The sequence below is a fragment of the Schistocerca americana genome, chromosome 9, assembly GCF_021461395.2.
Source record: "Schistocerca americana isolate TAMUIC-IGC-003095 chromosome 9, iqSchAmer2.1, whole genome shotgun sequence".
Classification (NCBI taxonomy): Eukaryota; Metazoa; Arthropoda; class Insecta; order Orthoptera; family Acrididae; genus Schistocerca; species Schistocerca americana.
The window spans coordinates 121,007,645-121,025,721 of record NC_060127.1 but is presented as its reverse complement, the minus strand read 5'-3'; the positions used below and the strand labels follow the sequence as shown (position 1 = coordinate 121,025,721).

Genomic DNA, 18,077 nt, shown 5'->3' with positions numbered 1-18,077 from the left:
CGCATCACATTCAACGAATTGTCACTCTACGTTGGGATAGGGGAAGCAAGTGTTTGCAGAATACTGAAAGTGTTGGCGTTAGAAAAGGTTCGGGCCAGGTGGGTTCCCAGGATGTTGACAGTGGCTCACAAAGAAACTAGAAAAATGGTATTCAGGGAACTTTTGGAACAGTACGAGAATGGTGGAAATGAATTTCTTGGAAGAATTGTGACAGTTGATGAGACATGGCTCCATCATTTTTCACCAGATATGAAGAGGCAATCAATGGAGTGGCGTCATGCAAATTCACCCACGAAAAAAAATTCAAAACCACACCTTCTGCTCGAAAAGTTATGGCTACGGTGTTATTCGATTCCGAACGACTCTTGCTTGTGGACATCATGCTAAGTGGAACCACCGTAAATTCTGATGCATATGTGACGGCACTGAAGAAACTTCAAGCTCGACTGAGTCGGCAAAAGCAGGATGTTTTGCTGTTGCACGACAATGCACGGCCATTATGTCAGTCAAAAAGCCATGGAAGCGATGACAAAACTCGGATGGACAGCACTGAAACACCCGCCTTACAGTCCTGAACTGGCTCCATGTGACTATCATCTCTTTGGGAAACTGAAAAACTCTCTTCGTGGAACGAGGTTTGAATGTGGATGACTCCCTTGTGCACGCTGCCAAACAGTGGCTCCAACAGGTTGCTCCAGAATTTTACCATGAGGATATACAAAAAAAAAAAAAAATGGTTCAAATGGCTCTGAGCACTATGGGACCTAACTTCTGAGGTTTTCAGTCCCCTAGAACGTAGAACTACTTAACCCTAGGACGCCCAAGCCTTTTTTCTAACTTGAATGCCTAAGGGGGGGGGGGGGGGGGGGGGGAGGGGTTCGGCGAGCCCACAGGTATTAAATCAGTTTACTGACGAAGAATTACGTATAATTATGTATTTTAACTAAGGCATCGGTTTATAAATGTTGTTAATTGTTATAAATATTGGATTGAGTGAATAAAAAATTGACATATTGCAATACAAAATACAGATGTGTTCATATACAATAGACTATTCTGAGTCCTCAACTTCAAGGCAAGAGACACACTTCACAATTTTTTCTGAATGCCACTGTCCACAATACTGTTGTCTAATTAGATTGTTGTACTTCTGCTTCTTTGTTTTAGCTTTTCTTACACAAATATGGCACCGACCTTTCCCTGCGGGAGGCTGACGTGCTTCTGTTGCCACTTCTTTGATTTTCTTTTGTAGAGTAGTCTCCAGTGATTGAACAATTTGGTTAGATAAGCCTCTTGCAAAGGCACTTCTTTCTTCTACCTGCAATTTCACTAGTTACATCCCAGCTTGCAGAAGATAAAGTTTCCGTTTGTTGTGTTTCTTTTCATTCCATCTTGGATGTTGCTGGATGTATATGGTGGTTGCATTGATAGCACAAATGTCGATGAGAGAGTAAAATACAGATAGAGGCCATATCTTTGTTCCCCTCTTGCAGGTGTACATACGTGCCATTTGATCAACGGTATCAATTCCACCTTTAGTGGATTATAATATGCATTTATTTCGGTTTTATTCTTCTCTCTTCCAACAATGCCTTTATCTTGGTGCACTGTTGCCAGACATCAGTAAGTTTTTACTTGGATTCGTTTTTGCTGTGTAGGACACCAAAGTTACTGGAGGCCTACGTATTGGAACTGCACTAACTCACTGCAAGTTTACAAGATAAATAACAGCTGACTGACATCAACAATCACTTCCTCTGAAAGTGAACCGAATGTTGTGAATATCAAGAATACCAACCAACAAGAAACTAACTTGCATTGTTGTAGAAATGAGAAATACGAAATCCTACTAATGGAAATTTTCTATAGCATGGAAGCTTAAGGGGGGCAGGGGGTTGTTGGACTCATAATAAGTTTATTTATTTTTTCTTTCATAGCAGGAATTTTCTATAAAATATATTGACTCTAACGTTTCATAAAATAGCCAACAAACAATAACTCAAAGGGAATATGTAGTGTGAAAGTTACTTGGGCAAAAGCAGGGGACATAAAAAAATTGTGGGTTTAACGAACCCCCCCGCCCCTTAGGCGTCCTAGGGTTAAACCTAACTAACCTAAGGACTTCACAAACATCCATGCCCGAGGCAGGATTCGAACATGCGACCATCGTGGTCGCCTGGTTCCAGACTGTGGCGCCTAGAACCGCTCGGCCACTCCAGCCGGCGTGCGGGTATACAGGCGCTGGCTCCAAGATGGCGTAAGGCAGTTGAGAGGGATGGAAATTATGTGGAGACATGAAAATATTGTTCCTAAGGGATGTATCTACACACTATAAAACTTTCAAACATGTAGAATAAAAGATGGATTTTAAAGAAAATAGTGTGCATTTCTTTGGAAGTGACCCTCATATCATGTTGCACTACAGCCAATGTAGCAGCACCCTTCTACAATGAGAACTGAATTGTAACAGATAGAAAGCACTGACTGTGGTTGTTTTACTGAAGCAGAGTGGCCCTCAGTCTGACTGAAGAGCAGCAGCTGCCAGGGGAGGGGAGGGGGGAAAAGGGGCTGGGGTGACCTCTCCAGGTACTGACCTGAGCCAAAGACGCTTCCCTCGTTCGTGCAGACACCAGTGATCAGTGGGACGTGCTGGAAGTCCCCGGAGCACAGAAGCTGCGCGGGGTGCCTCGGGAAGAAGGCCCCACCCTCGGCGTCAGCTGGCTCCACCGTGCCCACAAATGGGAACATCACGCTGCGGGCCTTGTCCTGGAACAACAGATACCTCCCATGCGATGGCACGAAACCTCCAGCTCTGGAGAAACCACTGCGTGGCCAGTGCAACACGTACCTCTTCAGTGCGGCCGAACATGGCGTTCTCGACGAGCATCTGCGCTGGCTGCTTCCTCAGAAAGTCCACCAGCTGCTGGGAGTCGTCCGTCTTCAGTCCTAGGTGGGCGCCCAGTGCGAAGGAGCGAGCCCGCATGCGGTCGGAGCACATACCGTCCGCCACAGCCACACCACTGTGCGCAATGGCTTTATGGAAAAGGCCTGCCGAGATGGAGAATGAATAAAACTACACCATTTGTTTGTACTACACTACAGAAAATCTGCATCTACATGTAGTCCATACTGTATAACCTACTCAAAAGTGCATGGCAGACGATACTTCCTACATTTATTAGTGTTCTCGAATTCCAGCAGCGAGAATAATTGCTTAAACGACTCTGTGTACACTGCAAGTAGTCCCCCTTTGGGAGCAATATGTAGGAAGCTGTAGCTTATTCCCAGACTCAAGGCATGAAGTTAGTTCTTTAATATTTGTAAGTTGGCTACCGTAGGATAGTTTGCATCTATTTTCAAACGCCCACCATTTCAGTTTTTTTTAGCATCTCCATCTTGTGATCATTAGTGTTGATTTTCATTGTATACCTTCAATATCCCTTGTTAGTCCTATATCATATGGGTCCCACACAGTTGAGCAATATTATAGGGTGGGTCGCACAAGTGTTTTATAGACCGATTGCTTTTCGCTAGTAATCTATCAGTGAACTGAAGTCAGCCTCCTCCTTTATATACAAGTGAGCCAATGTGATCATTCCATTTCATATCCCTAAAATCTCTTGTAGTCTGGTACTTCTGTAAGTTGATCGATTCCACATCTGATCCATTGATACTTTAGTCATAGGATATTATGTTCTTTCGTTTTGTGAGGTGCTAAATTTTACATTTCTGAACACGTTTAACCAAGTCTCCGATCTTTACACAAATTCGAAACCTTATAAGGAACTGACCGATTACACAGAGACAATTATTGAACTATATGAAACAAAATCGTCATAACTTCTGAACGGTTTGCGATAGGATGTTCCAACTGCACGGTTGACTGCGGGGCATGTTGGGCATTAGCATGTGTAATATTATTTGGTTTAGTAACAAAGCCCACTTTCATTTGGATGGTTTAATAAATAAGCAAAATTAGCACATTTGGGGAACTGAGAATCCGCATTTCCTGATCGAGAAGTCTCTTCATCCTCAACGGGTAACAGTGTGATGTGCAATCTCCAGTCACAGAATTATTGGTGCGCTTTTCCTTGATGGTTACTACCGAACGGTACGTGAAGGTTTTGGAAGTTGACTTTATCACCATTATCCAATGTGATCCTGATTTCGACAAGATGTGCGTCATGCAAGATGGAGTTCCACTCCATCGAAGCAGGAGAGTGTTTGATGTCCTGGAGGAGTACTTTTGGGACCACAACCTGGCTCCGGGATTCCCAGAGGCCACTGGCGTGGGCCTCAACTGGCCGCCGTGTTCTCCAGATCTGAACACAAGCGACTCCTTTTTGAAGGGGTGTATTGAATACAAGGTGTAAAGCAATAACCCCAAAACCATTGCGGAGCTGAAAACAGCTATTCAGGAGGTCATCATCGATGTTCTGAACTTCACCAGGTTTAGATTAGATTAGTTTTTTGTTCCATAGATCCGTGCTGAGGAGATCCTCGTGGATATGGAACATGTAAATTTTTTTTAAAGTTGAAATGACAATACTAACAGTATGAATATAGACATCATTTGTTTCTATTAAAAAAATTTGTCAGTGGAGTAGAAGGAGTTGGCCACTAGTAAGTCTTTCAGGCTCCTTTTAAACTGATCTTTATTTGTAACTAAATTTTTATGTTTGCTGGCAAATTATTGAAGATGAGTGTCCCTGAGTAGTGGACCCCTTTTTGAAGTAAAGTAAGTGCTTTTAAGTCCTTGTGCAGATCATTGTAGTTCTTGGTATTGTATGTATGAACTGAGCTGTTTGTTGGAAAAAGAGATATATTATTTAGGACAAATTTCATTAAGGAGTAAATATACTGAGAGGCAGCAGTTAGTATATCCAGTTCTTTGAAGAGGTTTCTACAGGACGTCCGTGAATTTACTGCACAAATAATAAGTATTACACGCTTTTGGACTCTGAAAATTTTTGTTTGACTTGAAGAGTTACCCCAAAATATTATATCATATGACAGTATGGAATTATAGTAGGCAAAGTATGCAGGCTTTATCATTTTTATGTCGCCTATGTCAGCTAACACTCGAATTGCAAATACAGATTTGTTAAGGTGTTTCTGCAGTTCTGTGGTGTGCTCCTCCCAACTGAATTTATTATCAAGTTGTAATCCCAGGAATTTAAGACTGTTAACTTCTTCTATTTGGTCTTCTTCATCCTTTATGCATATGCTGGGTGGAAACCTCTTACTGGTTCTGAATTGCGTATAGTGAGTCTTTCCGAAGTTTAATGTCAGTGAGTTGGCTTTAAACCATTTATTAATATCCATGAAAATATCATTAGTAGATCTTTCTAGAACTACACTCGACATACTATTTATTGCAATACTTGTGTCATCTGCAATAGAATTTCGCTATTTGCCTGTGCCCCATAATCGTCAATGATGGCATGCATATCGTACATTTCATAACCTAAATCCGAATATCTGTAGTGATGTTTACATGTTGAATAAAGTGTGTGTACGTCATAGACTGTAACTATTTACATTTTTTCATATAGTTCAGTAACTGCTGGCCAAAACGTGTGGAATTTTTCAGAGTTTTGTTAATAGTACACAAATACGTTATCTGTAAACTCTGTGAATACTATTATTATTTCCTGAAAGGTCACCGATTATTACACCGATTATGTTTCTTTCTAATTTTCCATATACACGGTCAAGTCACATTAAAGTGCCCACCACCTATGTTCGACAGCAGCTAGCAATGATCATTCACACACGGCCGGTGGCAGGACTAGTAGTGAAGGTTGTAGAAAGCCAGTTGGGGATAAGGAAAACAACTCAGCCGTTGTCATAATGCGGAAGTGGAGCGAATTATGTGATGTCCAAAAGCCCATGATCATTGGATTTCAGGCCAGTGATGGGAGCGTTTCCGAAATGGCTAAGTTTGTAAACTGTCCACATGCCACTGTGGTTAAAGGATAGCGTGCATGGCAAAATGACGCTATTCAAAACCAGTGCCAAGGCAAATGTATTGGAGCAAGGGCCATAGACCTGCACGGCTAGCCGCGCGGTCTAACGCGCTGCTTCCCCAGCAGGAAGGCGTGCCAGTTCCTGTCACGAATTCGTCTGGCGGATTAGAGTCAAAGTCGGGTGTGCCGGCTAGCATGTGGATGGTTATTGAGGCGGTTTTCCATCTACCTCAGCGAATGCGGTCTGGTGCCCCTTATTCCGCCTCAGTTACACTGTGTCGGTGACTGCTGCGCGAACACCGTTCCCAGGTAAGCGTACACCATAATTATTATACCACGCAATCATTTGGGGTTACACCTGTCTGGTATGAGATGTTCCCAGGGGGGGAGGGGGGAGCACTGGTGGCCGAACCGCACAGTAACCCTCGGTTCCGTGTGGGGCGGCGGTTGGTGGGTGAACTGCTGTGGCCTGTTGTGGTGTTGTGAACCACTGAGGGTTGAGGTGGGACAAAGCCTGTCCGTTGTTTCTAGGTCTCCGGTTTAATACAATACAAGGCCCATAGATGACAAGGGTGAACAACGGGTGCAGAGATGTGTACAGGCAAGTAGACGTGCAACTGTTGAACAACTGACCACCCACATGAACCGAGGGGCTACTAATAGTGTCTTCTCAACGACTGTTCAACGAATGTTACTACTTGTGGGCCTATGCAGCAGGTGCCTCTTTCAGGCACCCATGTTGACTGCTGTTTATCGATACGAGGGCTGGAATTTGCACGCCAGTAACGCAACTGGACATCCACTAAGTGGCGACAAGTGGACTTGTCTGATGAATCACGTTGCTCCATTGGGTAGATGGCCTTTGGGGTGTACGGCCCTGCAACAGAAGTCTGAACGGTCCAGGCTGCAGGAGGGGTCGTTTTGGTCTGGGGAATATTTTCCTTGCATTCCCTGGGAGATCTCGTCACTCCAGAAGGCAGAAAGGACCTTGAGGACCATGTCCATCCCGTACATGCAGTTTGTTTTTTCTCAGTACAATGGCATCTTTCAGCAGGACAACGTAATGCAGCACATAGCTCACAGGGTACATGCGTGGTTAGAAGAGTATCAAAATGAGGTTACCTACTCCACTGGCCACCAAACCTCCCATGCTTTAAACCCAATGAATTATGTGTGGGACCACCTCAATTGGGTTGTTCGCGCCATGGATTCTCAACCGAGAAACCGAGTGCAAGTGACCATAGCACTGGAGTTGGAATGGCTCCCCATTCCTGTTGGTAACTTCCAGAGCCTCTCTGACTGTTCCTGCTCGTCGCACAGCACTCTGCACTGCAGAAGGTGGGTATTCATGACTTTGATAGGTGGTAACATTAATGTTCCTGGCCAGTGTATCATTTTACTGCAATTTAATAGTACTTCATGTGTGGAATTGATCAAATAGTAAAAAGATAACAGCACTGCAAACCACTGTCCTACTATCACCACAAAAGGTCACACAAACGACTCCCCTAGTACACTACTGGCCATTAAAATTGCCACACCAAGAACAAATGCAGATGATAAACGAGTATTCATTGGACAAAAATATTATACTAGAACTGACATATGCTTACATTTTCACGCAATTTGAGTGAATAGATCCTGAGAAATCAGTACCCAGAACAACCACCTCTGGCCGTAATAACGGCCTTGATACGCCTGGGCATTGTCAAACAGAGCTTGGATGGCGCGTACAGGTACAGCTGCCCATGCAGCTTCAACACGATACCACTATTCATCAAGAGTAGTGACTGGCGTATTGTGACGGGCCAGTTTTCGGCCACCATTGACCAGTCGTTTTCAATTGGTGAGAGATCTGGAGAATGTGCTGGTCAGGGCAGCAGTCGAACATTTTCTGTATCCAGAGAGGCGCGGACAGGATCTGCAAAATGCGGTCGTGCATTATCCTGCTGAAATGTAGAGTTTCGCAGGGATCGAATGAAGGGTAGAGCCACGGGTCGTAACATATCTGAAATGTAACGTCCACTGTTCAAAGTGCCGTCAATGCGAACAAGAGGTAACCGAGGCGTGTAACCAATGGCACCCCATACCATCAAGCTGGGTGATACGCCAGTGTGGCGATGACGAATACACGCTTCCAATGTGCGTTCACCGCGATGTCGCCAAACACGGATGCGACCGCCATGATGCTGTAAATATAACCTGAATTCATCCGAAAAAAATGATGTTTTGCCATTCGTGCACCCAGGTTCGTCGTCGAGTACATCATCGCAGGCGCTCGTGTCTGTGATGCAGCGTCGGGGGTAACCGCAGCCATGGTCTCCGAGCCGATAGTCCACGCTGCTGCAAACGTCGTCGAACTGTTCGTGCAGATGGTTGTTGTCTTGCAAACGTCCCCATGTGTTGACTGAGGGATCGAGACGTGGCTGAACGATCCGTTACAGCCATGCGGATGAGATGCCTGTCATCTCGACTGCTAGTGATACGAAGCAGTTTGGATCCAGCACGGCATTCCGTATTACCCTCCTGAACCCACCAATTCCATATTCTGCTAGGAGTCATTGGATCTCGACCAACGCGAGTAGCAATGTCGCGATACGATATACCGCAATCGCGATAGGCTACAATCCGACCTTTATCAAAGTCGGAAACGTGATGATACACATTTCACCTCCTTAGACGAGGCATCACAACAATGTTTCACCAGGCAACGCCGGTCAACTGCTGCTTGTGTATGAGAAATCGGTTGGAAACTTTCCTCATGTCAGCATGTTGCAGGTGTCGCCACCGGCTCCAACCTTGTGTGTATGCTCTGAAAAGCTAATCATTTGCATATCACAGCATCTTCTTTCCGTCGGTTAAATTTCGCGCCTGTAGCACGTCATCTTCGTTGTGTAATTACGCCGTTAATAGTAATTAATCATATCAAGTGGTGAAATGTTGACATTGAGCTCTGTCAGATACTTTAAAGCGATTCCAGACAGACAGTGCTGACCATTACATTGGATGTGTACTTAGCGTGACACAGGCACTGTGTTGTATGACATTTCGTATCCTTAGGGTTGACGAAATTTCCATGTGGACATTGTGTCTCAATTTTTTTCGCACAGAAGTATCCAGAGGTGTTAAGTGTGTTGATCGTGCAAGCCACTTTGTGTATCGCGAATGACCGTCTAACGATCTCCAAATGATCAGTGAAGAAGGTCTGTGCAGAATGTGCGACACATAGATCATGACGGTGCTCATTTTGGTGTAGGAACGCTTTAGCGTTTTAACAGCTGACGGTTGTGGGGGCATAAATATTTATTGACCGTATTATAATTTATTAATGACACAACCATTATCGAGATGGCTCAAAATTAACAGTTCAGAAATTACTTGTGCTCAAGTTCTGCACACGTCATTTGAGAAAATCATAAACCAAATGTTGCTTTACGAAAGGAGAAAGTGTGTGTTGGGCTGATTGCATTCTTAGTGAATAGCTGATTAAACAACCAATCTTGCCTTTCGTTAAAATGAACACACACAATAAATCAGCAAACCTATAACTAATTACTGTACAGCTCTAAAGAACAATACTAAAAAAAGACTATTTTCCACCACAGGAGTGCTATTAGACCTACAGCTTTGATTCCACCGGTTTTTCTGAATTCGGGAGTTTATTGCAAAAAAACTTACAATAAATTTACGATTTAAAGTACTGGCCATCGCTGGTCACTACTTTTTCCCCTCTTTCGGGCAGCACACGAATCCTCCGGCGAAAAATCTCGGCGTCTTTTGTGGAAATCCATGAATCTATTCAATTTGGAACTTGTTTCATACGACGTGACTGGAGGTGCTGGCTAACCACACCGTGTGCCATTGATAGAAATGGTGGGGGTCATGGGAGTCAGAGGCAACAGTGCCTGAAGAATACGGCGGGTGAGGTAGGACTTCCCATTTCAATGTTTCCATGTATATTTTGATGGGTTTCTCAACAATAGTTCGAGCACTGTCATTCTGATAAACCACCTTTTCATGTCTTCGGCTGTATTGTAGCAGTCTGTCTTACAGTGCTCGACCCAAACGCATCAATTTATTTCGATAAATATACCCTGGAATTGTTTCCGTCGATTTTAGCAGCTTAGAAAATCTTCTCTCTTCCACCCCCGTGTCTGGTTTCTACGCCAACATCACCGTTCTTGAGTCGTTTAACCACTCTCTGCACGCTCTGCAGTAGCAGCTGCCTCGCCTAAGGCCCTACTCAGTATTTTACCAGCCTCAGCCGGAGATGTCCTCAAGTTATAGCAGCAAATTAAAAATTCCCGCAAACGACAAGAATTGGACTCGTAAACTGTTCTATTCAATCGAGAATAATTTTGAGATGTAATGGGAAAACGAGTAGTCTTTAGATACCTAAATTTATTGTAAGATACTTGCGACGCACCTGCTGCACCACCACTTACCGCTACTGCCATGTATTGCAAAACGGCGGAAGTAAAATTGTGGACCCCACACAAAAATCAGAGAAACAGATCTGCTGTCCAAGATTAAAGTAGCAAAAATAACAGTTTCATAAACTTCGAGCAGAGCAGACAGGGACAACACGTTGCTGGAGTATCAGAGCAAGAAAAGGATTCAGTAGTGTAGAGCTCTATATCAGCGACTGAACGTAAGAAATCGAAACACCTAACACAAGGAAAGACTTAACAACAGTCACAGGGGGGGAGGGAGGCTAAATTAATATCGTATATTTATATTGATACAGAGATCGACGGAAAATTCAAAAGTGAGAACTTTGGCTGTGGCTGATGAATGAATGTGTGACGCCGTAGCGTAATTTCAACGTGCAGCTGTCGAGAATACTAAACGCGAGATATGTCCATACCAGAGCATAAAGACTTCGTGAATTTAATTCCGGGTAGTTAGTTGGGCAGTAACTGTGCCTCGCAGGCAGACACATGGGCAATATACATGGATGTCAGCATTTGAGCGAGGTCACGTACTTGGGCTCCAGGAATCCGGTTGCAGTAAAGGGCAAACGCACGACATATGAAGAGCGGCGATGCCACTATTGGACGATGTTGACAGGAACGGGTGAACCGTGGCTGAATGCACCATCAAGAAGGGAGTGGTCGACCTAGAGAGACGGCAGGGCGTGAGAAAGAGAGGCACTCAGAACCCCGGATTAATCATTATCATCGATCCCAGGTGCGGCCACAAGGACCATTAATAGGCGGCTCATAGGAAGGGGGTCTAGCTCACGGCGTCCTCTGCGCCGACCACCATTGAGCGCTGCACACCAGCAAGTGCGTTTGCAGTGGTGTCAGGAAAATTCGGCCAGGAATCTCACTGGCTGGAGTGTCTTCAGTGATGAGCCGCTTCGAAATGAGCCACAATGACCAGCGACGACGTGTCTGACGATGCCTTGGATAGCGGTGGGTTAGCAACCTGAGTGTTGCCCGCCATACCAACCAGCCCGGCAGAAAATCCGAAGAGATTCTGGTCGTATGTGAAGTATGTTAGCGGCAAGAAACAATCAATGCCTTCTCTACGCGATAGCAATGGAGATACTATCGAAGACAGTGCTGACAAAGCAGTCACTAAACACAGCCTTCCGAAACGCCTTCACAAAAGAAGACGAAGTAAATATTCCAGAATTCGAATCGAGAACAGCTGCCAACATGAGTAACGTAGAAGTAAATATCCTCGGAGTAGTGAAGCGACTTAAATCACTTAATAAAAGTCAGTCTTCTGGTCCAGACTGTATATCAGTTAGGTTCCTTTCGGAGTATGCTGATGCATTAGCTCCATACTTAACAGTCATAAACAACCATTCGCTGGACGAAAGATCCGTACCCAAAGACTGGAAAGTTGCACAGGTCACACCAATATTCAAGAACGGTAGTAGGAGTAATCCATTACATTACAGGCCCATATCGTTAACGGCGATATGCAGCAGGATTTTGGAACATATATCGTGTTCGAACATTATGAATTACCTCGAAGAAAACGATCTATTGACACATAGTCAACATGGGTGTAGGAAACACCGTTCCTGCGAAACAGAACTAGCTCTTTATTCACATGAAGTGTTGAGTGATATTGACAAGGGATTTCAGATCGATTCCGTGTTCCTGGATTTCCGGAAGGCTTTTGACACTGTACCACACAAGCGGCTCGTAGTGAAACTACGTGCTTACTGAATATCGTCTCAGTTATGTTACTAGATTTGTGATTTCCTGCCAGATAGGTCACAGTTCTTAGTAACTAGACGGAAAGTCCTCGAGTAAAACAGAACTGATTTCTGGCGTTCCCTAAGGTACTGTTATAGGCCCTTTGCTGTTCCTTATCTATGTAAACGATTTGGGAGACAATCTGAGCAGCCGTCTTCGGTTGTTTGCAGATGACGCTGTCGTTTATCAACTAATAAAGTCAACAAAAGATCAAAACAAACTGCAAAAGATTTAGGAAAAAGTATCTGAATGGTGTGAAAAGTGGCAGTTGACCCTAAATAAAGAAAAGTGTGAGGTCATCCATATGAGTGCTAAAATGAGTACTAAAAGGAACTCGTTAAACTTCGGTTTCATGGTAAATCAGTCTAATCTGAAAGCCTTAAATTCAACTAAATATCTAGGTATTACAATTACGAACAGCTTAAATTGGAAAGAACATATAAAAATATTGTGGGGAAGGCTAACCAAAGACTGCGTTTTATTGGCAGTCCTACTAAAGAGACTGCCTACACTACGCTTGTCCGTCCTCTTTTAGAATACTGCTGCACGGTGTGGGATCCTTACCAGATAGGACTGAATGAGTACATCGTAAAAGTTCAAAGAAAGACAGCACGCTTTGTATTATCGCGAAATATGGGAGAAAGTGTCACAGAAATGATACAGGATTTGGGCTGGAAATGATTAAAAGAAAGGCATTTTTCGTTGCGACGGAATCTTCTCACGAAATTCCAATCATCATCATTCTCCTTCGAATGCGAAAATATTTTGTTGACACGGATCTGCATAGGTAGGAACGATCACCACGATAAAATAAGGGAAATCGGAGCTGGTACGGGAAGATATAGTTGTTCATTCTTTCCGCGCGCTATACGAATTGGAATAATAGAGGATTGTGAAGGTGGTTCGATGAACCCTCTGCCAGACACTTAAACGTGATTTGCAGAGTATCCATGTAGATTTAGATGCAGAAACGACCGGCAATGACGTATCTGGGGTGCCATTTCATTTGATAGCAGGATCTCTTTGAATGTCACACGCGGTGCCCTTTCAGCACACATATTCTATACCCCGTATCGTTGCCCTTCATGGCGAACCTCTCTGGTCTTACGTTTCAGGAAGATCATGTCGGCCCACTTGTCTTCGTGCTTCTCAAAACCCACACTGACCAGCAATGTCGCCACATCTCTCCCCAATCGAGAACGTTTGGAGCATTTTGGGCAGGTACCTCCAAGGAGTTCGGGATTTTGACGATCTGAAATGCCAACTGAACACAGTTTAGCACGATATCCCTCAGGAGGTGATTCAGCAACGCAATGAATCAATTGCAAGCTGAATAACTGCTTACAGTAGGACCAAAGCACTACTGTCTTGCCCAATTTGTAAAGCTCTTTCTCTTGAATATATTAAATTTCTCTGAAATTGCAATCATCTATTTATTTGTACATGGACATCAGATACCGGGTGATCAAAAAGTCAGTATAAATTTGAAAACTGAATAAATCACGGAATAATGTAAATAGAGAGGTACAAATTGACACACATGCTTGGAATGACATGGAGTTTTATTAGAACAAAAAAAAATACAAACGTTCAAAAAATGTCCGACAGGTGGCGTTTCATCTGATCAGAAAAGCAATAATTAACATAACAAAGTAAGACAAAGCAAAGATGATGTTCTTTACAGGAAATGCTCAATATGTCCGCCATCGTTCCTCAACAATAGCTGTAGTCGAGGAATAATATTGTGAACAGTACTGTAAAGCGTGTCCGGAGTTATTGTGAGGCATTGGCGTCGGATGTTGTCTTTCAGCATCCCTAGAGATGTCGGTCGATCACGATACACTTGCGACTTCAGGTCTGGGGACTTGGGAGGCCAAGCATGACGAAAGTGGCGCTGAGCACACGATCATCACCAAACGACGCGCGCAAGAGATCTTTCACGCGTCTAGCAATATGAGGTTTTTTTTTTTTTTTTTTTTTTTTTTTGTTCTAATACAACCCCATGTCATTCCAAGCATGTGTGTCAATTGTTACCTCTCTATCTACATTATTCCGTGGTTTATTAAGTTTTCAAATTTATACTGACTTTTTGATCACCCGGTATATTAATTTCCGCTCCATTTTTTTTTCCATAGGTTATCAGAAATTGAAGATGCAGCGGTTCTGCCCTTATAACGGTCGTACATATTACACCACTGCTTCATATACTTTCTGGGACAATTTTAAGGGAACCACAGCCCGATGTTCGCATCCAACACGACCAGGAAGTCTGTCTCCGTTGCAGAGTTCTGGTACGCAGGAAGCAACCACCAGAATGTAGCTGTTTACAGCCAGTCCAGTCTCAACAGGACCCATGACACGAGGCACCGTCTGCCCGCTTGGAACTGACGCCTGCGGTTTGATAACCAGCTGAGGCCCACCACCCGCACCCACAGCGAGCTGGTCCACTGCTGGACACAGAGGTCCCTGCTCCGCCCGTGCCGTGAAACCGCTGTAACTGCTTTCCCTGGTCGCTTCCTTGCTTTCTGATTCCCCACTGACTGACACCGTCGTCCAGCGCTATGTGGGCAAACAGTAGTCTGCGTGGATGGACCTGCTTACAGGACGTACAGCTCCAGAAAGAGCCGCTACTGTCCCCAAGACCACTCTGGGCAGCCGTGCCTTGCCGGCACCGGAATAAGGTCTGTGGCACCGACCACAGAAGCGCGCCGCGCGCTGAACACTTCTCTCCAGGGCTCACAGTCTTCCGAAGGGGGATTCGCGGAAGCAATGGAGAGACGTCTACAGACGTTAAAGTAACCTCTGGCGTGCCACAGGGGAGTGTTGTGGAACCATTGCTTTTCACAATATACAGGGTGTTACAAAAAGGTACGGCCAAACTTTCAGGAAACGTTCCTCACATGTTATGTGGACATGTGTCCGGAAACGCATACTTTCCATGTTAGAGCTCATTTTATTACTTCTCTTCAAATCACATTAATCAGGGAATGGAAGCACGCAGCAACAGAACGTACCTGCGTGACTTCACACACTTTGTTACAGGAAATGTTCAAAATGTCCTCCGTTAGCGAGGATACATGCATCCACCCTCCGTCGCATGGAATCCCTGATGTGCTGATGCAGCCCTGGCGTATTGTATCACAGGCGTCCACAATACGAGCACGAAGAGTCTCTACATTTGGTTCCGGGGTAGCGTAGACAAGAGCTTTCAAATGAAATTCAAGAGGGTTGGGGTCAGGAGAGCGGGGAGGCCATGGAATTGGTCCGCCTCTACCAATCCATCGGTCACCGAATCTGTTGTTGAGAAGCATGGGAACACTTCGACTGAAATGTGCAGGAGCTCCATCGTGCATGAACCACATGTTGTGTCGTACTTGTAAAGGCACATGTTCTAGCAGCTCAGGTAGAGTATCCCGTATGAAATCATGATAACGTGCTCCATTGAGCGTAGGTGGAAGAACATGGGGCCAAATCAAGACATCACCAACAATGCCTGCCTAAACGTTCACAGAAAATCTGTGTTGATGACGTGATTGCACAATTGCGTGCGGATTCTCGTCAGCCCACACATGTTGACTGTGAAAATTTACAATTTGATCACGTTGGAATGAAGCCTCATCCGTAAAGAGAACATTTGCACTGAAATGAGGATTGACACATTGTTGGATGAACCATTCGCAGAAGTGTACCCGTGGAGGCCAATTAGCTGCTGATAGTGCCTGCGCACGTTGTACATGGTACGGAAACAACTAGTTCTCCCGTAGCAGTCTCCATACAGTGACGTCGTCAACGTTACCTTGTACAGAAGCAACTTCTCTGACGCTGACATTAGGGTTATCGTCAACTGCACGAAGAATTGCCTCGTCCATTGCAGGTGTCCTCGTCATTCTAGGTCTTCCCCAGTCGCGAGTCATAGGATGGAATGTTCCGTGCTCCCTAAGACGCCGATCAATTGCTTCGAACGTCTTCCTGTCGGGACACCTTCGTTCTGGAAGTCTGTCTCGATGCAAACGTACCGCGCCACGGCTATTGCCCCGTGCTAATCCATACATCAAATGAGCATCTGCCAACTCCGCATTTGTAAACATTGCACTGACTGCAAAACCACGTTCGTGATGAACACTAAGCTGTTGATGCTACGTACTGATGTGCTTGATGCTAGTACTGTAGAGCAATGAGTCGCATGTCAACACAAGCACCGAAGGCAACATTACCTTCCTTCAATTGGGCCAACTGGCGGTGTATCGAGGAAGTACAGTACATACTGACGAAACTAAAATGAGCTCTAACATGGAAATTAAGCGTTTCCGGACACATGTCCACATAACATCTTTTCTTTATTTGTGTGTGAGGAATGTTTCCTGAAAGTTTGGACGTACCTTTTTGTAACACCCTGTATATAAATGACCTAGTAGATAGTGTCGGAAGTTCCATGCGGTTTTTTGCGGATGATGCTGTAGTATACAGAGAAGTTGCAGCATTAGAAAACTGCAGCGAAATGCAGGAAGATCTGCAGCGGATAGGCACTTTGTGCAGAGAGTGGCAACTGACACTTAACATAGACAAATGTATTGCGAATACATAGAAAGAAGGATCCTTTATTGTATGATTATATGATAGCGGAACAAACACAGGTAGCAGTTACTTCTGTAAAAATGTCTGGGAGTATGCGTACGGAACGATTTGAAGTGGAATGATCATATAAAATTAATTGTTGGTAAGGCGGGTGCCAGGTTAAGATTCATTGGCAGAGTCCTTAGAAAATATAGTCCATCAACAAAGGAGGTGCCTTACAAAACACTCGTTCGACCTATACTTGAGTATTGCTCATCACAGTGAGATCTGTACCAGGTCGGGTTGATAGAGCAGATAGAGAAGAGCCAAAGAAGAGCGGTGCGTTTCGTCATAGGGTTATTTGGTAAGCGTGATAGCGTTACGGAGATGTTAAGCAAACTCAAGCGGCAGACTGTGCAAGAGAGGCGCTCTGCATAGCGGTGTAGGTTGCTGTCCAGGTTTCGAGAGGGTGCGTTTCTAGATGAGATATCGAATACGAGGCCTGTCCAGAAAGTAAGTTACGATCGATCGCGAAATGGAAACAACTCTGAAAATCCGTTAAAGCTTTGCAAATATGTGTTGGGCAGTGTCTCTAGTATGACTCTAGGTTGAATTATGTTGCTCTTTTCATTCCTGAGCTCTTAGTGAGCGCGTAAAGATGTTGTAGAAAATAGTGTCTCCCGCCAAGTACGAGGCCCTGGTGAGAATTTTCCCCTGAAGCTATGCAACCAACATTACATAACTATCGTGCGGTTTCTTCTTCAAGACATTTCTGAGCCTCATTCTGCAGGGGCAATGAAGATGTTCCTGCATCGTTTCAATTGGAAATGTTTGGTTACCCACAATACAGCTCGTAATTGTCTCCCACTGAGTTTCATCTCTGCTCAAACGAACCGCTGGCTATGAAGACAACATTTTGGCACAGACAACGAGCCTTAGGCCAGCGTAGAGAATTGGAAGAAAGCACTGGCGGCTGCCTTCTATGATGAGGGTATTGGAAAGTTGGTACAACGCTACGACGAATGTCTGAGTCAGAACGGCGACTACGTAGAGAAGTAACTGTAAGGTGTAGCTAACTGTTACAAATGAAACATGTCTGATTTTCACTGTGATTTTCATTTCTCGATCAATCGTAACTTACTTTCTGGACAGCCCTCGTATATTGCTTCCCCTTACTTATACCTCCCGAGGAGATCACGAATGTAAAATTAGAGAGATTCGAGCGCGCACGGAGGCTTTCCGGCAGTCGTTCTTCCCGCAAACCATACACGACTGGAACAGGAAAGGGAGGTAATGACAGTGGCACGTAAAGTGTCCTCCGCCACACACCGTTGGGTGG

At 44.6% G+C, this 18,077-nt stretch overlaps 1 protein-coding gene across 1 annotated transcript in view; it reads right to left on the bottom strand.

Annotated features, from left to right (window-relative positions):
* The window catches only part of LOC124551314 (esterase FE4-like), a 100,963-nt gene that overhangs the window by 51,554 nt on the left and 31,332 nt on the right, over positions 1-18,077 (bottom strand). The window contains exons 5-6 of the mRNA XM_047126324.1: positions 2,849-3,048; positions 2,595-2,766 (exon numbers count right to left, since the gene is read on the bottom strand). Of these exons, the coding sequence (XP_046982280.1) occupies positions 2,595-2,766; positions 2,849-3,048 (372 nt within the window). The remainder of the gene's footprint in view (positions 1-2,594; positions 2,767-2,848; positions 3,049-18,077) is intronic.